The sequence below is a fragment of the Sinocyclocheilus anshuiensis genome, unplaced genomic scaffold (genome assembly GCF_001515605.1).
Source record: "Sinocyclocheilus anshuiensis isolate Anshui unplaced genomic scaffold, SAMN03320099.WGS_v1.1 scaffold1316, whole genome shotgun sequence".
Lineage (NCBI taxonomy): Eukaryota > Metazoa > Chordata > Actinopteri > Cypriniformes > Cyprinidae > Sinocyclocheilus > Sinocyclocheilus anshuiensis.
Window position 1 is genome coordinate 1506848 of NW_015542553.1, and position 22288 is coordinate 1529135.

General features: G+C 36.3%; 2 protein-coding genes, 1 long non-coding RNA gene and 1 pseudogene across 7 annotated transcripts in view; 2 read left to right on the plus strand and 2 right to left on the minus strand.

Moving 5' to 3' along the window:
- The window catches only part of LOC107694295 (serine/threonine-protein kinase B-raf), a 19456-nt gene extending 13516 nt beyond the window's left edge, over positions 1-5940 (plus strand). For all 3 annotated transcript variants that reach the window (XM_016493959.1, XM_016493958.1, XM_016493960.1), the window contains 10 exons: positions 1020-1153; positions 1240-1357; positions 1443-1527; positions 2492-2668; positions 2848-2894; positions 3033-3151; positions 3239-3370; positions 3703-3837; positions 4217-4370; positions 4470-5940. In XM_016493959.1, coding sequence (XP_016349445.1) covers positions 1020-1153; positions 1240-1357; positions 1443-1527; positions 2492-2668; positions 2848-2894; positions 3033-3151; positions 3239-3370; positions 3703-3837; positions 4217-4370; positions 4470-4492 — 1124 coding nt within the window. In that variant the 3' untranslated portion in view covers positions 4493-5940. The remainder of the gene's footprint in view (positions 1-1019; positions 1154-1239; positions 1358-1442; positions 1528-2491; positions 2669-2847; positions 2895-3032; positions 3152-3238; positions 3371-3702; positions 3838-4216; positions 4371-4469) is intronic.
- A 1254-nt stretch (positions 5941-7194) lies between these two features.
- LOC107694296 (uncharacterized) lies at positions 7195-8149 on the minus strand. Of its 2 annotated transcripts, none has more exons than XR_001634847.1 (3): positions 8007-8149; positions 7470-7555; positions 7195-7306 (listed from the first exon to the last, which is right to left on the minus strand). It is a non-coding gene; the product is annotated as an uncharacterized LOC107694296 (long non-coding RNA). The 2 variants fall into 2 exon arrangements; XR_001634846.1 differs by having other exon boundaries at positions 7203-7297.
- Positions 8150-14880: 6731 nt separating this feature from the next.
- Positions 14881-19304, plus strand: LOC107694297 (poly(U)-specific endoribonuclease-C-like). Of its 2 annotated transcripts, XM_016493962.1 has the most exons (8): positions 14881-14975; positions 16393-16492; positions 16625-16736; positions 16866-16987; positions 17632-17744; positions 17938-18091; positions 18193-18252; positions 18330-18441. In XM_016493962.1, exons 1-8 carry the CDS (start codon positions 14965-14967, stop codon positions 18360-18362), a joined length of 705 nt encoding a protein of 234 aa, XP_016349448.1. In that variant the 5' UTR covers positions 14881-14964; the 3' UTR covers positions 18363-18441. The 2 variants fall into 2 exon arrangements, with proteins under 2 accessions (XP_016349448.1, XP_016349447.1); XM_016493961.1 differs by having other exon boundaries at positions 18193-19304.
- A 524-nt stretch (positions 19305-19828) lies between these two features.
- Positions 19829-20644, minus strand: LOC107694251 (troponin T, cardiac muscle isoforms pseudogene; annotated as a pseudogene).
- Between the last annotated feature and the right edge of the window lie 1644 nt (positions 20645-22288).

Genomic DNA, 22288 nt, shown 5'->3' on the forward strand with positions numbered 1-22288 from the left:
CTTTGCCCCCCCCCCCCAAATGATAATAACTCAGTATATTGAATATATATTATATTCAGATCATATTTTGCCATTATCTAACACTGTTAATCTTTAAAAACTTTAATATTTAAATTTAATAACAGTAAAGGAATCTTTAGTAAATCTCAAAATGAATACTAATTTTTCATACTGTACATGTTAATATTGTGATGCCTGAATTCTCTTGCATAATAATAATAATAATAATAATTATTATTATTATTAGTTTAGACAAAATAGTATTGAATGTTGCTATTTATTAGTTATTGACCATAACGTAAAACAATTATCGGCTTAATTGTATCGGACAGTGTTATTTTATGATTATTTCTCATTTCTAATTATATTATGTAAATATTATTTATATTAAGAGTATTATTAATATTTTTAATTCGCTTTAATTGTCATTTTCAGTTTAAGTTTTTACACTTAGTAATTTTATGTGCTTTTGTCATTTTAGTTCGTGTTTCTATTTAACTTTTTACAAAAAAATTCAGTTTTAGTAACTGCAGTACTTAAACTTATTTTATGTCAGTTAGTTGTCAAGGCAACATTTCTAAGTTCACGATTTTCATCTAATAGTTATATTTTATTTAACTTAATAAAAACAATTTTATTAAGTTTAGTTAATAATAACACACTGGTTCAGACCAGAAGTGTTAGTTTTAATCCTTACTTTTACAGTACTTTTGCATACAGATATATGTGACACATTTTTGGGGGTACTTTTTGATTTTTCCATTGGGAAAGAGATGGGATGTGGCTCAGGATTTGATAGTATACTTCATTGGAGGCATACATCACTCACAGCCCTTTATTTCACACTGCGTGGGCTGTGACGTGACCCTTTCCTCTCTTTCTCTCTCCTGTGTGACTCTCTAAGATTTTATTCTTTTCCTTCTGTCTCCTTCCCCTCTTACTCTGTCTCTCTCTTCTTTGACTCCCATATTTCCAGTTGAAGTAACTTTATTTTGTTTCTCGACCTCTCGTAATGCCAGGCTCCACAACAGGCCTGTCGGCCACACCTCCTGCCTCCCTGCCTGGTTCCCTGCCCAATGTGAAGGTGTCGAAATCACCCTGCCAACCGAGAGAGCGGAAGCCATCGTCTTCATCTGAGGACCGCAATAAAATGGTGAAGAGCTCTTGAACTTGACACTTATAGTCTAGGTCAAAGGTCATTCGAGATGGTTTTTGAGATTTATTTTGTCTAATATTTAGAAAACCCTGGGTCGACGGGACTCGAGCGATGATTGGGAGATCCCAGAAGGTCAGATCACCCTGGGACAGCGGATAGGATCTGGCTCTTTTGGAACAGTCTACAAGGGGAAGTGGCACGGTAGGTCCTGTGAAAGAGTTTTGGTCTTCAGATTAAAAAGGAATGTACAGAAAAGGCTAAATGTGTGTCTTCCTCTTCCTCATAGGTGATGTGGCGGTAAAGATGTTGAATGTCACAGCCCCCACTCCACAGCAGCTACAGGCCTTTAAGAATGAAGTGGGTGTCCTCAGGTAAGATAAAGCCTAAAATTGCTCATGATTTCAAAACAGAGATAGTGTCTGTCCAAACTATAGGTTTTAGGTAGTGGTTAAGCAGTATAGTTTTTTGTTTTTAAATTCCTAATACCATTGCTTTTTTAAGTGTTTATTATTATTATTATTTTATTTTATACATATTTATTTATTACAGTTTTATTGGAAAAGAAATAATCTAAAGGGGTTTAAATTACCCCAATTATTGGCAACAGGGTTGCAAAAATCAACCATTAAATAATAAAATATAATATTTAATTTGTTAATTCATACATTTGTACTAATTTATAACTTTTTTATTTAATTTTTGTTGGAAGAAAATAATCCAAAAGGTTTCAAGCTATCCCAATTGTTAGTAACCAGGTTGCAAAAATTGTATTAAATTATTACATATAAATTAAACTATTAATATTAAATATAATATAATAAAAACAAATCTCATATAATATTAAATTTGACCTCATTGTTTATTTTATGTAATTTTTATTGGATGAAAATAATCAAAAGAGGTTTAAAAGATCCCAATTGTTGGTTACAAGGTTGATAAAAATTAAATGTGTTATATATTAAATTATAAAAATGTAAATAATTCAATTAAACCATTAAATTAAATATAAAACAGTACAAGATAATAAAATTAAATCTCATATAATATTTAATTTGACCTCCTAAGATTGACTATCATCATAAGGGCTAAGCACATCCTTTCACTGACCACTGACTTTATTGTATTAAGAGTTTTCTATCCTTGTTAATTGATAGTGTCCTGTCAATTATTTTAGAAATTAAGCAATAAAACTTAGTATTTAAATATTTACTAAACAATTACCCAGTTCACTTGTTATTTATAAACCTTTGATTTTGTGTCATTAAATGTTAAGTCTCATGTTCTACCAAAACATTGTTCTGTCAAAGCTTACTGAAAATTCGTTATCTCCCGCAGGAAAACCCGCCATGTGAATATCCTGCTCTTCATGGGCTACACCACCAAACCCCAGCTGGCTATAGTTACACAGTGGTGTGAAGGCTCGAGTCTCTACCACCACCTGCACATCATCGAGACCAAGTTTGAGATGATCAAGCTGATTGACATTGCCCGTCAGACAGCTCAGGGCATGGAGTGAGAGACACTCAAAAGTTTTTAGAGAAAAATTACTATAGCAATGTAATGTTTAACAATAAAGAATCCATTTAGTCTTCTGGCTTGAATAGAAAGCGTGAAACCTGCTGCCATTATGATACTCAATTGCTCAGGTTATCATGCATGAATTTAACACTTGTAAATCATTTTACCCACAGCTATCTGCACGCCAAGTCCATCATCCATAGAGATCTGAAGAGTAACAGTATCCTTTGTAAAATATTGATTATTATAGAAATTATTAGAAATATAACAAATCCATAAATCGATCTTTTTTTTTTAGGTTAGTATTGATATGCATGTGTGCATCCACATGCTCTTAGCCTTAACACCACCTCCCTAGATATCTTTTTGCATGAGGACCTAACAGTAAAGATTGGTGATTTCGGTCTGGCTACAGTGAAATCCCGCTGGAGTGGCTCACACCAGTTTGAGCAGCTTTCTGGCTCTATCTTGTGGATGGTGAGTGAAGGAACATGCCTTAACTATATTTGAGTGTTTCTTCTGTACTGACATTTGCATCTTGACTGACTCATTGGTCTGCTTCAGGCTCCAGAGGTAATCAGACTGCAGGATAAAAACCCATACAGTTTCCAGTCAGATGTCTACGCGTTTGGTATTGTGCTCTATGAGCTCATGTCAGGGGCTCTGCCTTATTCTAACATCAACAATAGAGACCAGGTGAACCTCTTAGTGTATTTTGGGTGAACTATCACTTTAAGTAGTTCAGATGATGACTAGGTGGAAATTTATGACCAGTGATTGTTTTTTGCTCCTTGAATATGCAGCTTGAGACATTTTCTGCCAAATTTTGTCTAAATTTCATTAAGTACATAAACATGAATACTACTTATGCTTTTTTGTTTTATCATCAGTTTTGAATGTTTATGTACAATATGTGTAATGTACTAGTAAAAAGTATGTATATGACTTAAATCAGATCTGTACCCTGAAAAATTACTGCCAGTATCTGTATATTGCAGAAATTATTGTGCATATCTTTCCTTATCCAGATTATCTTCATGGTTGGACGGGGTTACCTGGCTCCTGACCTGAGCAAAGTGCGCAGTAATTGTCCCAAGGCCATGAAGAGACTTATGGCAGATTGTCTGAAGAAAAAGCGAGAGGAGAGACCTCTTTTCCCTCAGGTAATTTTGTGAACACCTGTGAGTCTGCTTTCTCCATTTTGCCTGCCATTTGTCAAGGCCATGCAGATTTATGTTAAGGAATGTTGCCACAAGATGGCATCAGAGTGGCATTAACAGAATGCAGCTTTGACTTTGAATTAGTTTGATATGTTTTTAAATCCCCCCCAAAAAAATATATATATAATATTATTATTATTATTATTAGTAGTAGTGGTAGTAAAATTTATATGTATTATGGCTGTAACCGTACACAAAAAGGTATGTTTTCAATAAAGCAGGGGGAAGAACATTTAATATATATATTAAAATATATTACATATTATATATAATGTATATAGTTAACATATATTTATTTTAATATATTATTTATTTATGGCAGATCCTGGCCTCTATTGAGTTATTGGCACACTCTCTGCCCAAGATCCACCGCAGCGCTTCTGAACCGTCCCTTAACCGCGCTGGATTCCAGACAGAGGACTTCAGCCTGTATGCCTGCGCTTCCCCCAAGACGCCCATTCAGGCTGGTGGCTATGGCAAGTACCCGTACACAAACATTGTTGTACCTTTTTGACTTGCATTGCTTTAATTAGGATGAAAACTGATACAAATCGGTCCTTTGTGCCCTCTTTTAGGTGAATTCTCAGCGTTTAAATAGTGCTGCAAATCCTAAAACTCCATCCCTTGTCAGTTTTTACGACGTCTTGTGTTCCTACGGTGGGTTCATCCATAACAACACAGAAAAGGACTAGTTTTCAAAGAATGTGCCGTTTTTCTTCCTCTTTACCCGAAGAGCTACGGCCTCAACGGAATTGCTTTAAAATAAAATGATCTCTGCAGGGTGTCATTGGTGATTTTACAAAAATGTCATAAACATCACATAGGACAACTCGATAAAAAACGACTGATGTGAGAAACCAACAGCTGGTCACTGGAAAGAAAAAGGCAAACAAACCCAAACAGATTGTGGCAGGTGATAAAAACCTTTCCCCAAGAAGAAAGATAAATGGGTTTGGGATGAATGATATTGGGAGCACAAGCCCTGCCTTTGCTCTGCCCCTGGAGGGGAAAAACACACAGCACTGGCCAGAAAACAGGGTCCAGTGGCATGGAATGATGGGAAAATTGGCACAAGAGAGAATACGTCAAGTCGCAGTCGTGGAAAGGTGCTGAATGTCAGGAGATAACTTGAATGATATTTAGAATTTTTTTTTTCTCTTGCAATGAGTTTGTTCCGTGACGTCGCCTGTGGCTGGAGTTACTAATAATATAGATTTCTTTTGTCTTCAGCATTTTTTTTTCCCCTCAAGGGTCATCTGTTGTAGATAAATATACCCTTTTTTCTGTTACAGATATAGATTGTGAACCGGGGTAAATGAAGCAACCATATAAAAAAAAAAATATATATATATATATATTCTAGAATATTCTGTAAGTTCTTTACTTTTAATTCTTCGTCAAGGCAAACTCTAGTATTTTTTTTATTTTGCATTTCACATCCCCACTAATGTCCTACGCAAAGAAGCCTGGGTAAATGTTTTTAGCCTGTCTTGGTTCGGCACAAATACCATCAGACATTTCCGAGGTGGGCAAAATCAAAGCGGTTTCTGCGCTTCTAGAGAATGTGATTGTTTTATTTTGTTTCGCCTCCTTATAATAGCTGACGTCATGTTTCAAAGGTCATAATATTTAAAGTTTCTTGTAGAAAAACTCACTGTATAAAGCAAACACGAAGCCTTGCTATGGAGTTACAATGTGGGCGTATTTCAGATGTATTTATGTACTTTTCACTACAACTTTACGCTTAACTGTTGTTATTAGAAGCCATTCCTTTGAGGCCATAACAGTTAACAGATTTTTTGTATTTTTTATTTGATCCATCATGTGATAACTCTTTGGACCTTGCACCGCTGGATTCATTCCAATATGTTTGTTCACGGGTCATAGTTTTTTTTTTTAAGTTTAAGTTTCATATAGTTTTTCTTGTGTTATAGACAGGCAGGCCTGCAAAGTTACATTAATTTATATTGCTTTAATTTTATTACTTTTTGTTCTGTGTTGTTTCAAACTCGCGGAGAGGTGTGTGTGTGTGTATATGTATATATATATATATATATATATATATATATATACACACACACACACACATATATATATTTTCTCTCACTCATTCTGTGATTTGCTGAAATGGACATTACGCAGTGTGTCTCTGCACTTTGTATAAATGACTGATGCAGATAAGCAATTTTGCCTTTTTAAAGACTTAATATATTTTGTCATATGAAGAGGTTAAAGCATGGTTACCGGATTGCAAAATGAATGAAAATCGATTTCAAAAGCAGGCAGGGCCATGGGACACTAAAAACCAAAGCTTAATCCAACCTCCTAACGCCATCTGTGTCCACCTTCGTCATTGCCGGAGAATGGTTATCTGGATCTTCGACCAAATCGATTCGCCCTATGACTCATAAGGCTTCCTGTTCGCAAAGTGCGACAAAGCGGCGACTCTTCGTTTCAAGTTGGTCCAAAGACTTCTGTGTCAACCTTCTAGCATAGCTTTGGGCTGTAGTGACACCAGCACTGTGTAGCCCTGAAGTTCACCTAGACACTGTGGATGGTGGAAGTGGCCTCGTAGGGATGCTTTTCGTTATTTCGGCCTCTTCTAAGTGAAAGAAGTGGCCCCGCCTCCTTTTTTTTCCTCATAGTGAATGACACATTTTTGCTTTCGGCTCCATAAAATGCTTGATGTTGCACAGATAACCGAGGCTCTGCGCTTGGTTCGCCACTCGTGCTCTGTTCCAAAAACGAGGACAAGCGCCCCATCTTCTTGCTTCTGTTGAGATGGATTGAATTATTTATTTTGGTTCTCCTTTTGATTATTTTTATAAAAACGATGCTCTGTGAATTGGTTCCGCCACTTAAACTTGCCATTAAGGAGGGAGGAGCTCCACGGATCCTTTCGATCGTGACAGTGGTCACTGTTTTCACATGTATAGTTTTTGACGAGACGTTTGAATGGACTTGTTCTCAGGGTAAGCTGACAAACCTAACATGGGTTGCGTATGGAGATGGTAGAGGTGTATTTTAAGAATGCTCTATTTATTTTCTGTGGGAATGTTACTGAGGTCTGACTTGTGAAGGATTGATCCTTCTTGACTGGAATACTTGGGGACCTGCTTAATTACAACTCGGAGATACATATATATATGTATATATATATATATATATATATATATATATTCTCTAAAACCATTTTTCTTTCACTCCCCAAACCCCCATTTTATTTGCTTTTTAAAGCCTTCACCAAAAACTTCCGTATCACATTCCTTTCTGTTGCCTTGCCTGCACTTTCACAATCCCAGCCAGATCTCTGTGATATGAGTGAGTGTTGTGTGAATGAAGGCGTGGGGATGATTCAGGTCCCCCCCGAGCCCCGGCACGATGTCCAGCAGGGGTTATACTTCTTGACAGACTGAAAATTTTTTAGCTGTATAAAATTTTGAACCGCCATCCCTTCCCCACTCGTTTAGGTTACCATCATTTGCTTTCCAGAGGAGTCACCCTCCAAAAAGAAAATGATGGTAACCTACATGTTTAGTACACAACAAAACATAAACATAAGTTATGAGTCTTACCTGTCCATGAGCAGATGTCCATCATTACAGTGAAAGTCTGTCCACACGTCCCAGAGCTCTGCTTCTGTTCAAACACATCCCTTACTCTGTAGAGGAAAGAGAGAAATAAACAGACATTACTTTATATAGTACATCTAAACCATCAACATTTAAAAGTTAGTATATATATATAGTACATAAATACATAGGCATGTGAACAACTACATGAATACATACTTAGTTGTCAAATAGCAAGCAGCCTATTTCAAATTAAAAAATTTAAGTAAAAAAAAAAAACACATCAACAAATCTATGCGTGTTTGTGCTTCAGTGTCCGCGTGGAGACACATTAAAAACAACACATGAAATTCATCATAACATAAATCATAACATAACATAAAACTGGCAGCGGAGCACTGCTACAACATATCAGAAAAAATAATGACACATCAAAACTGAAATACTTGGCTATTAAAGTAAATAACGACTTGAGTGCAAAGAGTAAGTACTTCAATGGTTAGTGCAAGAGAAAAGCACTGCATGTGTGGAGTTACTTACAGTGACTCTCGATTCCTGCACTTTATCGCAGCGGGTGTCGGTTTTGTTTGTTTTTGTGCTGGAATAGATGCTGTTTAATGACATTAAAAACACTGTCCCAGAGCTGTCATCTGCAGGATCTGTATTTTAAACGGTCTGCACATGCTGTCACAACAATTCATCTAGGAGACCAGAGTTCAAATCTCACTGTTGGTTACTTTAAATTGTTGTCGTTACATCCAACAAAGTGCCACAAAAACCAAGCACAAAATGTAAAAGCCACAGTGGGTTAGTGGTTAAGTTCATGTTTTCAGATGGTAAGGCTGTGATTGAGGCATGGGTTCAAATCCCACCTCAGTGTGTTCAGACAACTGATAGCTTTCTGAAATTTTTTTTAGCTGTATAGAAATGTTGAACTGCCATCCCTTCCCCACTCGTTTAGGTTACCATCATTTGCGTTCCAGAGGAGTCACCCTCCAAAAAGAAAATGATGGTAACCTACATGTTTAGTACACAACAAAACACAAACACAAGTTAGAAGTCTTACCTGTCCATCAGCAGATGTCCATCATTACAGTGAAAGTCTGTCCACACGTCCCAGAGCTCTGCTTGGTCCAAACACATCTCTTATTCTGTAGGGGAAACACATAAATAAACAGACATTAATCCATAAAGTATATCTAAAACATCAGAATTTAAAACTTAGTCTAAATCAGTGGTGAATATAAGGAGTATAATATAATACAATTTATTCTAAAGAACTGACAGAGAGTTCAGCAAGAAAGCAAAATGTAACCAAAGTCTGTGATTAAATTTCATGGAGGATGTGTCTGCCATCATACATAGTTAGGTGCCAAATAACAGTTTTACTTAAACAACAGATTGTAGAATAATATTTATATGCTAGCATTGGCAAAATGCAGAGCTTCTTTCTTCAGGTAAAACAGACCAGAAACACTGATGCCTCATCCTGCACTACATTCCCTGCTATTTATATTTATATTTTTCAGCTGATTTTTTGTCCAATCAAACGCTCTTTAGCAAATCACAACTATGACATAACTAACACCAATTTTATATTTAATTTAGGGGGTGAGTACAACAATAACTAGTACTGTCAAACCATGGTGTTTATAAAAATGTTAACAGAAAACATAAAGATAACATACTAAACTAACTATTTCCACAATTTTTATTTCCTTTTTGCAATTCACTTAAATCGTCCTGCAGTGTGACATGAATTTTTAAAAGTACAAATACTCTATGTAGTCTCTCAGAGATGTGAAAGCAGACATACCTTTATTGTCTCTAAATGTGAAGTGTCCAGGGGAGCCTTAATTTGCACTTAATTTCGTTCTGCTGAAAAAGGTAAAGAGTGTGTGAAGGTAGTAAATGTAGCTTCATTCAAATAATCCAACAAAAACAACAAATTCCTTATAACATACACAGAAATGAACTAACACAGGTGCCCTGATATTATATATCATTAGGAGCTGAAATTGGTGACCTTGAGAAATATCTAACTAATGGTTGCTGTTCATTAAATCACCCTATAAACATGCCTGGCACTCATGCACACTGGCTGCTGTAAAACAGGTTCATTTACTTCAAGAAATTATCTTATTAGACCATTATGAGTGTAAGTTTGTGTTTTATCATTATGATTGTTTTTGTGCATCATAAAACTTTAATAAAAATATAGCTGCAAGCAGAGGAGCTAAGCATGGTAAGGAGCATCCGACCAACTGAAACAATGAGTAGTTTAAGCTATTTTAAGATGATTTCAGTCAAAATGGTTGAAAATCATAAATACAATCACTAGTAATATGACTTACAGGTTTATAATTTTTGACAAATAGGTGGCGTGGTCACCAAATTAATGTGGTGTGGTCAGTGTGAGGTTACAATGGCACACAAAGTTTGGTGTCAATATGTCAAAGCTTTGCAGAGATACAGCCTCAGATGCAGTTTGGTATTACGGCATGAAATTTATTGCTGCAGTAAATGAAAACCACTTTGTCTATCGACATGAAATCCATGGCAGATGCCCGGAATGGCTGATTGGACTGAATTGGATATAATTTGACCCGGTATGCTTCAACGAATCTAAAGAGACCAGTCTTGTGATTTTCAGCCAATCTGTTCAGAAATAAAAAATAGCCATTTGTCACATCTCCTGACCACTATGTGGCGCTGTGCCGAAGGTATCATCAGGTCATGGTTGTTATAACACACACCAAGTTTGGTTTACATATGCCAAAGCATTGTGGAGATATAGCCTCACATCCATTTTGGCGTTCTCTCCATCAAATTCATTCATAGGTTATTCGACAACGGGTTAAGTAACTTGAATTCCTTAACTTTTTGCTAGCATGGTCTGAAGATTATTTGAATTCTAAGAATTTTGGTGAAAATCAGACAAACCTACTAGGATGTTAAAAATTTTAACTTCAGTATGCATTCGACTTGCATGAGCCATGGAATCAGAGGAAAATAAAGAATTTTACTTCTGGATTTTACAGTTCAAAAGTTATTAACATAAACATGAGTGCAACTTTGAACTGTTGGTGGCGCTAGAGGGTTTGAGTTAGAGACTCCAAACTTGCTATGGTTAATGTTGAGACTGTCCTCTATATGTGTACCAAATTTCATAACTTTCCCGCAAGCTGTTCTATGGGCTGCCAGAACTTACTTAACTTGGGTGATGTCTAAACCTCTTAATTTTATACCCTATAAAGTAGTTTGGTCTGATGTGAACAGCTGCACACGTTCACCAAATCCGACAAGGCAGCATTAGAGGTTACTGAACTTTACTCCTCTTTAATCTTAAATATGTGTTTATTAGTGCACGTCCACATTTCAGCGGCATTAGTTACAGAAGCATTTTGCTTTGGATAAAAGCGTCTGCTAAATTAATTTTTTTTTTATTTATTTTTTTTACATTTGTGCATTTAACAAATACTTTTATCCAAAAGAACTGCATTGCAGTCAAGGTATACAGTTTATCAGTTCTTAGTTTCCCTGGAAATCAAAGCCATGACCGTGGTACTTTGTGGAAGAGGGTGTTCGCCACAAAAGCATATACAATTTTATTAATTACCTCTGATATCACAAGGGTTGAATTCTCAGTTCTAAGTTTTTTTTAGGGTTTGCTAGGTAGGTACAGTATAGTGTGCATGCAGAACATTTCAGGTTTGAGAATTTTTATTTGTTATGGGAGTGGGAAATGTAATCATTTTAAAACACCCCACACTTTCAGGCTGATTATCTCTGGTGGGGTACCAGACAGGATCCTGAAATTTACTGGTCAAGAGTTTGGAATAATTGCAGTTTTCTAATGTTTTTGAAAGAAGTCTCTTATGATAACCAAGGCTGCATTTATTTGTTTAAAAATACAGTAAAACAGTAATACTGTGAACTATTATTACAATTTAATTTATTCATGTGATGCGAAGCTGAATTTTCAGCAGCCATTACTCCAGTTTTCAATGTGACATGATCCTTCTGAAAGCATTCTGATTTGGTGTTCAGTTATTATCAATTATTATTGGTTCTTAATTATTAATAATGATTCTATTATGAAAGTTTTCACTGCTAAAAATATTTGTGGACACAATTTTTTTCAGGATACTTTGAAGACTGAACAGCATTTATTTGAAACTGAAATCTTTCGTGAATCATTTTAATTTAATGTGTCCTTGTTGAATAGAAGAGTTTATTTCCTTTTCTTTCCTTCTTTTTTCTTCTTTTTATCTTACACACCCCAAACTTTTGAATGGTAGTGTTTTGTAGTTTCCACAAAAGTTACACAAAAGGCAGCAAAAAGTGTTTTAAGAAACTGAGCTCCAAATCAGCATATTATAATGGTTTCTGTGGGAGGAAGAATAAATAACATTTTACAATATATATTAAAATAACTGAAAAAGGTTATTTTAAATTTTAACATTTCTCAGTATCTTTCTTTTTCTTTTGATCAAATAAATATAGACTTCTTAATTATGCATCTTAATTATTCCAAACGTTTGACTGGTAGAGTAAGTTCTCTATGGCAGAATTTTGCTATAAAAAATGAGTTTTAAGATTCCGTTTTAAGATGTGCTTTAAGAAATGAACAGATGTAGTATAAACATAACAAATTACATGTATGCATAAGTGAAATAATTATCCATAATAAATATTCAGATTAAAATGATATAGTAGTTTTCCGGCAAAATATACAATTTGTAATCGCATTTTCTAAATATACAGTATATCCAGATACAATAACATTGGAGCGACAGCACTAGGAACGCCCACTAACGCCTTCACAGGAAAGCAATCAACAGAAGCAGCTTTTATATTGCAATATTGCACGTCAATCCAAACGATATTAAAAGTTAACTAGTTGCCAGCTAACATTTATTCAAATCAGTAAATAAACTGTTTACCAATTAATGTTTGTGTTAATGTTTAATGTTGACACTTGCAGTAACAACTTACCATGTGCTGTTCGCTCCTCCCTGCTACAAGCTCCGCCCTAACTTCCGGTCGAAAACTGCTGGACTGGCGCTTCTGAGCAAATCGTGAGATACAAATTTACAAACTCACAAACATTTAATTTTGTATTATTATTGTTGTTGTTTGTTCTTTAGCTCACGTTCTCTTTTTGAATATGCTATTCAACTAAATACAAAAAAAAAAAGCCAAGTCTTTGGCCAAGTAGGGATAACTGCAGGCTGGAGCAGTGGGCGTGGCGAAATCTCTTCATGATTGGTCGACAAAGCTGTCTGTCAGGGCGTGGGGGTAGGGTTAGGGGCGTGGTTTATGTTATTCTACTTTCGGAACGCCTCCTTTCGGCACGCCCAATTGGTCCAGCAACCCCTGTCTCGTTAAAGGCAGCACCGTGACCTATAGTAGTCTCTAGGTGGCGCTCCCTAATCTATATAGGCTATAGGCCTACATGTCGCAGTTGTACTTTTGTCAGCTCACACATCTCTTTTTCAGAACTAAAATGAACCCTGACATTTTCAGAAATCAGTATCCTAACTCAGCACCAAAGGTACAAAGAGACCCATTAAGATGATCATATTACCCCAATTTTACAGTCTCTGCACTGGCTACCTATTAAATTCCGTATCAGTTACAAAATATTATTACTTACCTATAAGGCCCTTAATGGGTTAGATCCTGCGTACCTAACTAGTCTTCTACCACGCTACAATCCATCACGCTCCCTAAGGTCGCAAAACTGGTAGTACCTAGGATAGCAAAGTCCACTAAATGAGGTAGAGCTTTTTTGTATCGTGAAAAGCGCTATACAAATAAACTTGAATTGAATTGAATGAGCCTCGAAGAGGCTTTAGTACGTTGAATAAACTGCTTTTGTGAGGAAACAGCTTATTACCTAATGATCTTCATCATGTTTTCTTGAAACATTACTTTTGGATTGATCTATTTTTGGAGTTTACAACAAAAAAAATGCTATTTTGTAAGAAAAGTCATGGCAGTTAGCAACAGGTTTTTGTTGTTGTTTATTTATATTTATTTATTTTATTTAAAGATGAACATGGACATTCAAAAAATAAATGCGCAACAGCGAAGGATTGAATGAAATTCAGTGTCGTCAAAGGCTATAATGTGATTGGTTATCAAAGCACACGTGTGGAGGTTGATAATAATGGTGCGTTCAATTCATGTCGGATAGATCGTATTTATGAGTTGAACGCACATGAACGCCACCACAAAGTCGTTATTACGAGTGGGAAACTGGAAATTTTCTTTAAGCCCCGAGTTTCCGAGTTGGGGACGTGTCAATGAGAAACATGGCGGAATCGATGGATGCGTTTGTAGTTGACAGTAAATTTTTGTTTAAATTGATAGTTTAGTTGTCCTATAAACTTAAATTGGTCATGTTCTTGTTATGCAGCTGAAATCCAAGTAAAAAAATGCAGACCCTTTTGTATTTTCTTGTAATTTATTAAAAGAAGGTACACCGCCATCTTGTGCCGACTAAACTGACTTGAACGCACCTGACGTCGTAATTACGACTTGTCAACTCGTAAGTACGAACGTCCCAGGAGGACTTGAACGCAGCATAAGAACGGCTCTGGTTTCCCTTGGAGACAGTTCATCCAAAAATTATGTCATAATTTATTCATCCAAACTCATAAGACTTGCTCATGTTATGAATCCAAACACAAATGGTGATATTAAGATATAAGATATTATATTAATATTCTCTCATTTGTTTTGTCCATTCACTAAAACAAAATTAAGCTTTACAAAGTTCACAAAGTACGCGGAAAAAAAATGAATTGAGAGATTTAATACAAGGCTTCTGAAGAGATACAAATTATTAACAGATTTATTTAGGCTTATATTCACATAAATATTAATCAATGCACATACATAGAGCGCATCTTATATGGTTAAATCTTAATTTTGTGTTCTGAAGATAAAAAGACTAGAATTGGAACCACATAAGGTTGTGTAAATGACAATGTTCCGTTTTTTTTAGTGAACTATCCCTTAAAAAATGACAACGGCCTACCCAAATTATTCCAGTCACATTTCATTCCAGTTTAAGAGTACTGAATAAATGCAATTCCCACTCTGCTGCCGGACTGGGAGGAAATATTTTATTTTATAATATAAAACTTTATATTTTTGTGCAAATAAATATTACAAAATGGACCCTTTCTGGCTGAGATTTGTGTCACTTTTTACCACGTTTACAGCCAGACAAGTTTACAGCAAGTTCCTGGATTTCAGGTTGTTTTCTTCCACACTGCTATTGGTTAATATGTCTCGCCCTCTAGGGAAAACAACCAATCCGGGACGAAATGCAGTAACCGTGCGCCACTTTCATTGGTCAGATTCGTCTATCGATCAAAATGTTTGTTTGACATAGCATAAACACACCCTGGAAACAAGCCATCTTTTCATCGCTTGAGTGACGAAACGTATTTCTTTGAACCACAAAGTGGATTAACCTGCGAATATGGCCAGAGGGTGAGAAAATGAGTGGCAACAGATGTTTAACGGTCTTTCCGTTTTGTGCTCTAGATCAGCCGCCTCAAAAAGTTGTGTTATTACATAGGGGCATTTATTGTGTTTTTAAAATCATAATGACTATCCTTTTGCCGAACTATGCCGTAAATGTGATCGAGTCATGATGCAATGTTTTTATTTAAAACGAATGCTTTTAGTTTTCAAGCGCAAACGGGTATAACATCCGGTGCGTATTAATATAAACTGCTAGAAGGTTAATAAACGGATATGCACAACGATATTCTATACGAAGCTTCGTGTATATTTTTCATACATATTTTTTGCCGTTATTGCCGTGCTGAAAGTTGTTTTAGTTGTACAAGCGAGTTTTGTTTGAAGTGGAGGCGATGCCACATTTACAAAGGGCCTCTATTCAACTGTTTCCAGATGCGAGGAACTGCTGCTGTAACTCCATAACATCTTCATGATTTTTTTTCCGTAAACCTGTGTTTTGGAAACGGAATTGAACTTGACAACCAGTTGTTGTGTTGTGTGTTTTCATGTTAGGGTGACTCACATGGATATGAGCTGTGTGTCTCAACGTTTTACTTTACATCTATAATCTTCTGAGCTTCCCGTTCCGTTTTAACATCGTGCGCAATCCAAATGCTACTTGCTGTGAATTAAAAGAGAGTAGAGATTGCTGTGAGATTAGAATTTCCGGTTTCGAGAGAATAGAAGCCGCACATGACGTTAGGTATTTTTCATATAAAGTGGCTTGAATACGGTGTTTATTACACTGCATTTGAAGTTACACCTGTTGATAAGCAAGTTGCAAACTCCCTAATGAATTCTATAAGTCATATTAATACGTACAGTTCATACAGACGTTAACTTGAATACACCTCTTCTGTGATGTTTTCAGTGTTTGAATTAAAATAAATTTTAGATATGTTTTGTGGGACTTAAAGAAAAAAGGTCTAGGTGGTATCACTGTCTAAAAGATTGAAAAAAAAAAATGCTTAAAGAAATGACAGCATGTCATTGAGCGTATATTACTATTAATAATGTAAAAAAAAAAATCTTGACTTGCTAAATGTAATAAAATATATATTTTAAGATAAATTTAGATCGCTTAAAACCTGATATTTTGTTTATTATTACAAATACACCATTTTTTTCAAGAAAGTGACGCTTGTGTGAACTAGATGTTTTAAAGATTTCTCCTTTTTATCATCTTGCATGACCTTTGTGTCATTGACTAGTGTAGATATATAGAGATAGATGAACTAAAATAACCCTTAAAAATAACCATGGTAGGTAGCCATAATAACAATTACCATAGTTACTACAGTTGTTGTTATTGCCGTCTTAACTAGACAATAGAGCCAGATTTGACTGATTTTAGACGTTTAATGTCATACTTTCTCAACTGCAGTCAAGGCATCAATCGGGAGCTCTCAGATGTGCTAAATGAACTGTGGAAGCTGGATGTGAACCGCATGAAACCTGGAAAAGACTATAAAATCAACCTACAGGTAGGTGTTTGTGGGAGGAGGCATGTTTATGAAGATTACATATTAATTTAGGTAAATGCATCATAATATTCCACATACGTGATTGCAGGTGACTATCAATCAGTCATTTATAGTGCATTTGTTTTCACACAGGGGAAGGCTGGCTTTGTAGCTGAGGGCAGTAACAATGCCAGGGACAGTGCTAGAGCTCCTCTCTTCGCCTATGTCAATGAAAACAAGCTCAAAAGCATTGATACTTACGCCCGTAAGAAGCTAAGCGCCATTTTCTATACTAATATGTTTTCAGTTTTCATTAGTCACTGATCTTTTTTGATCTGATGCAGTGCATGGCAAAATTGTTTAGACAGCTGTTTTATTCACTGTCTCTTCTCAGACTTTATAAATCTGCTGGACAATTATGAGATGTCTACAGGAGTGACTGAGCATGTGACACACGAGGAGCTTCAGGAAAACCATCTTTTCCTGGATGCCGTTCTGAAGACAGAGGTCATGAAGGTATCTTATCGCTCACTGATCACTGTTTTTGCCTTGCTATTTAGTAATGGCATGTTTGAACATGTAGAAATTTAGCAACTTAAAAGAATTTGAAGTATGCATGCTATTGACTGTTGCCTGATTGATAGAGGTCATTCCTGACCAGAGTTGCAAAGTAACTAATGCTAAAACTACTAAACATTTTCCAGTAGCGTGGATGTTTTAATTAATATTTAATATTTTATGAGTATTTATATTAAAGTAAACGCTTATTAAAACACTTTTTTATATTTATTTATTTGCTTACAAAATGTGACATTTATTTATTTATTTATTTGATTATTTAGTAACTTACAAAATGTGCCCTGGTGTATCTTGTTTTGTAGCGCACTGCCTATCCTTGCAGTATTTTTGGGAGAAAAAAATACTTATTACAAAAAATATTGATTGCAAAAAAACAGTAAAGACATAATTGTGGTTTAATGTGTTGGATGGGAAGTGGATAGTGAATATGGTCATGTGAGACAAATGTGCAAATGAGCTTTTAGCTTGACTGTTACAATAAAGTGTAAAGACGACATTCTGCAAATACATGCAAAAACTGTACAAGTGAAGAAAAATATTATATTCTTTCAGTCCTGTTCTGACAGGTTTTGTCTTTGCAGTGTGCCCACAGGTATTTAGTATGCAAAGGTCTAGCCCAGTCGGATCCAGCTCAGTTTAAGAGCCAGCTCTATGATATCTGGTTTAAGCTCTATCGCAGAGACAAAAGTGGAGGGTGAGTTATAATCCTCTTTTGAACGGGCTAGCATATATCACTGTATTTCAAACCTCTAACCTGAACTGGGTTTGTTAGATTAGTAACTAAGATACAAGATTGGGTTTATGTGCTAATGGTAATTTACGTGCCCAGCATTTATACATAAAGTAATTTTAATTGATCTACCATCTCATTCTTGCATCTAATTCAGTGAAGATTCATGTGGATTTGAGCATGTGTTTGTTGGTGAAACCAAACATGGTAAAGAGATCATGGGCCTCCACAACTGGGTCCAGTTTTACCATCAGGAGAAACACAATCATGTGGACTACAAAGGATACAAGGCCAGAAATAACAAGGACACGGTATTTCATCATTTGATTTGATAAGGGAAAAATGATATAACCAATTTAATATAGCTTTGTGTGCAATACTTCCAACATTTACATTTGGTTCAATTTCACAGCCAGACGAAGACGATCACGTCTTGAACCTGCAGTTCAGCTGGAATGGCCTGGTCAAGCCGGTGGGCAGTTGTTTCATTGGCGTCAGCCCAGAGTTTGAGGTGGCTCTCTTTACTATCGTCTTCCTTCTGTCTGATAGGCGTGTGACCAATGTTACAGTGAAGGTGGATGAGTACCTGCTTGAGATTGTGGTGTACAGATTCGGGCGCTCCATTGGGACTTCATACCCCAAAATGATCAGCAGCAACAACCGGGATTTCTAAATCTTACTGCAAGGTCATACCTGGTACGATTTGGAAAAAAGAGGCTAACTTAGATAAAGTGGGCTTGATTAAAATAATCAGTACTACAGCTTCTTAAATCCTTAATCTTGAACTGTAAGTGTGAAATATATATGTGACCAATATGCTTTAAATTGTTTTTTGTTAGATTACAAATGATCCGTCCAATTTTATAAGGAATCTAGTTTGTACTGCTATAAAATTCTGCTTAATTATACAGTTATGTGCAAAAAAAATAGCAAACCATCTGTTTGCACTCAGGCCCTGATAGTGGTGTGATCTTTAAATGGCATAGAAATGTGTGTTTAGCCTATAAGCTATATAAACAGCTGTTTTGCGTTAGATGCACTAATGTTAATTTCAAAGAATATAGACATTTTTACTATGTTTTTTTAAACGCAATGCTAACAGTGATTTATGCATAGAAGTTTTGCATAGGCCCAATATAACTGCTGCAAGCTTTTAGAAATCATATGCTTTTTTGTTTATCAAGCAAGAGAGTTACAAATCAGAAATGAAACACTTATTTGTATTTTTTTTTCTGAGACTTAAGCCATCCAAACTTTTTGACAATGGAGTGTACTTTTTGAATGGCTTGGGCGCTCAACTGCACTAGATGGAGTGGAATGTGGAAAATGGGTCTTTGTAGATGAAGAATATCACTTACACTTTTGCTACTTATCCGTCCTTGAAACTCTGTAGCCTAAAAATTATTCTGCACAAAACTCATTTAGCTTTATAATGTAAACGAAATGGATACTTTGAAGTATGTACTAAAACATTGCTGTTACAGTAAAATATGTGCCTTATGTTTGTTACAATAAAGACCTTTTCCGTTTATATAACATCTTGATGTATTTGTTTATTAATAGCTTGTATTCCAGCACTTAATTCCACATTTAAAATGATTTCTTATTTGTAATTTCTGCAAGAGCTTTTGTAGATTGTCAATTAGTAATTGTAAAAAAGCAGTGCTTGTGCCTCTCAAGTTACGATGCATGTGCATGTTTTCCAAAAATAAATTACCATATATTTGTATTTGATAACACTGGGGTTATCAAAAAACATTTTGATTTGCATTTCTACTGCATATTATGAAATGTTGTGCACAAAGAAAAAATGTAACTTTTAAAAGGTTTACAGCATGAGATTTTCAGATTACTTCAGATTACATGAAACATTAACACTATAAATCCCATTACATGTATGATACAATGCTAAATGAATAAAGTGTAATTTTAGATTAATCAAAAAATAAAAATAGAAATAACGATGTCTTAAAAAGTTAAATGCGGGACTTGAAACTGTGATTCCAACAAACTGTTTTGTGTCATTGCAATGTGTCAGTCCAGTTAATTTATTTCCAGGACTTCCTGGTGGTCTTGGTTGTCTTAGCTCCTCTTTGATGGTCACTAACACGGTTCCGCAGAACGTTGATGTCGTACTTCTGCCTTTTTAGCTTCTCTGCCAGATCAAACTTCTCAGCGTGGAGTTGAGTGAGCCACTTCCAAAGGTCAAGGGCTTTCTCTCCCAGCTTCTCCTGGTTGAGATGATCGATGTTGAGCGGCTTGCGACGCTCCATCAGACATTTGGTCTTCTTCTCACGTTCTGTCAACCTCTTGCCCTTCTTCTGATCCACCTTCTGCAGGTAGCCACCGTAGCCCTTGTTGGAAAGGATCTTCTTTTTCCTGGCATCCTCCTCGGCACGCAGTTTGGCTGACTCCTCTTCACGCCGTGTTCTTTCCACAGCAAGGCGCGCCTGCCTCTCGCGATCACGCTCTGCTCTGATGCGTTGCTGCTCTGCACGATCGCCCCGACGGCGCTCAATGCGGTTCTTCAAAGACACAAGCTCATCCTCTTCCTTCTGCCTGGTGGAGAAGTGCAGCTGAATGAGACTCTGCAATTCATTGAAGTCTTTCTCCACACGCTTCCGGTGGAGGTCATCAAAGTCCACTTTCTCTCCATCTGGCAGCTTTGGTGGTATAATGTTGGGAACAAACATCTTAGGCTTGGGTTTGGTGTCTTCCTCTGCCTCTTGTTCATCTTCTTCTTTCTCTTCCTCTTTCTCCTCGGTTTCTTCTTCATCCTCCTCTTCAGCCGCTTCCTCTTCCTCTTCGTTCACCTCCTCCTGTTCCTCCTCAAACTCCTCCACAAACTCCTCTATGTCACACATGGTGCTACTTATGAGTGCTTTGGGAAGAGGGGGTCACTGAGGAAGGACTACAGTCGGCGGCAAAGATCCTGAATGGACTGAGATGTTCTCCATGGATGCCTGGTGGTTTTATAGGGGCCTCCCTCCCTATGTGATGTTTGCTAAATGGCTCTTGGGTAAGCTTTTTGAACAGATGCAGCTAGGATCTATTTTCTTCCATGCAGGGCCTTGTCTTGTCCTATACCCAGACCCTGACCTCTAACCTCTGACTCTGTCACCCTAAAACCTTCGTGGTTTGAAGAGGAGCCTATTTCAGACTCAAAACAGATGCACACGCACACTTGTGCATTGGTAGGGATCCTCTTTCACACCATGGTTGATTAGATTAACTGAGCACTAATATTTAGGCATTGATTTAATTACCTAGCATCAATAGCTTCATTCCATCCATTGTTTTGAGTAGAAACAATGTCTTTCTGTCATTTTTAGGTTCATGGAGCTCTCATTAATTCCATTTCTATGTCAACATTCCAAAATGGTGCAGAGAATTTTGTACCCCACCCCTGAGACAATAAATTAAACCCGATGATGGTAGACCGAGAGATAACAGACAAAGTCTGACAAGTGTTCAGTGGTGTCTGTACAACTATTTGTGTATTAACATTTTAGCTGGCTGACTCTGTCATTGGAATCCTATGGAACAACCGCCAGTCATTTGGGAAAATAAGCACTGAGTCATACCAGTTTATGGGGGAAAAGCCTTTAAATAAACTGAAGTTTATATGTATACTATGGTTCAAAAGTTTGGGGTCAGTAAGATTTTGTATTTTTTTTTGTAAGAAAGTAATACTTTTGTTCAGCGAAGATTAATAAAATTTATCAAAAGTGACAAAAATGATTGTTACAAAATTATATTTCAAATAAATGCTGTTCTGTTGAACTTCCTATTCATCAAAGAATCCTGGAGAGAAAAGAAGTCTCAGTTTCCACTAAAATTTTAAGCAGCACAACCATTTTCAAATGTGATTACAGTTTTTCTCGATTGCTTAAACACTATCACCAGGCTTTTGAACTAAGATTTCAAAACCATAACGCCATGTCATTTAGAAAGCACTAGCATTCAATATTGTTCACTCAAGTCAGCATAGCTTGAGCTCAATTAGCACACAGTTACCCACGTGGAAACACTACGAGTAAAAATGTATCACACACCAATCAGAACCTTCAATTGATAGATAAAAGAGCCCAAGTAAGTTCATTCAGTTTTGGAACAATGGATCCAGAGAGATGTGATTGAAAAGGTTGAATGCTTTGCATTTGTTCCAAGCAGTTTCTAATGAGTGTTTGTCTCTGGTGTGCACAGAGAAATAATGATGGTAGTCTCTGAGCCCCTTGTTGTGATTTGTGTTAGGATCATGAAGGAATTTATGGTTCTCCACTGGTCTAATTCTCCCATGGCAACATGATAACGCTGTGGCATCAGTGTGTCTCCTCTTATCAATGCTGGTTTTACTGTTACCTCATTGTATTCTCGTAAAAAGTGAACTTATATGAAGTAACTGTGTCTCTTTTCATTTTACACATAATGTGACCTGCTCTTATGTCCTTTTCTAATTTCCTCCTTAAAGGGGTCATATGATGCTGCTAAAAATAACATTATTTGGT

What these genes read in the sequence shown, in the direction of transcription:
- LOC107694297 (XM_016493961.1), top strand. An exon ending in ACTATAAAATCAACCTACAG is followed by an intron (nt 16,493 to 16,624) that starts GTAGGTGTTTGT and finishes GTTTTCACACAG; the next exon opens with GGGAAGGCTGGCTTTGTAGC. An exon ending in AAGCATTGATACTTACGCCC is followed by an intron (nt 16,737 to 16,865) that starts GTAAGAAGCTAA and finishes GTCTCTTCTCAG; the next exon opens with ACTTTATAAATCTGCTGGAC.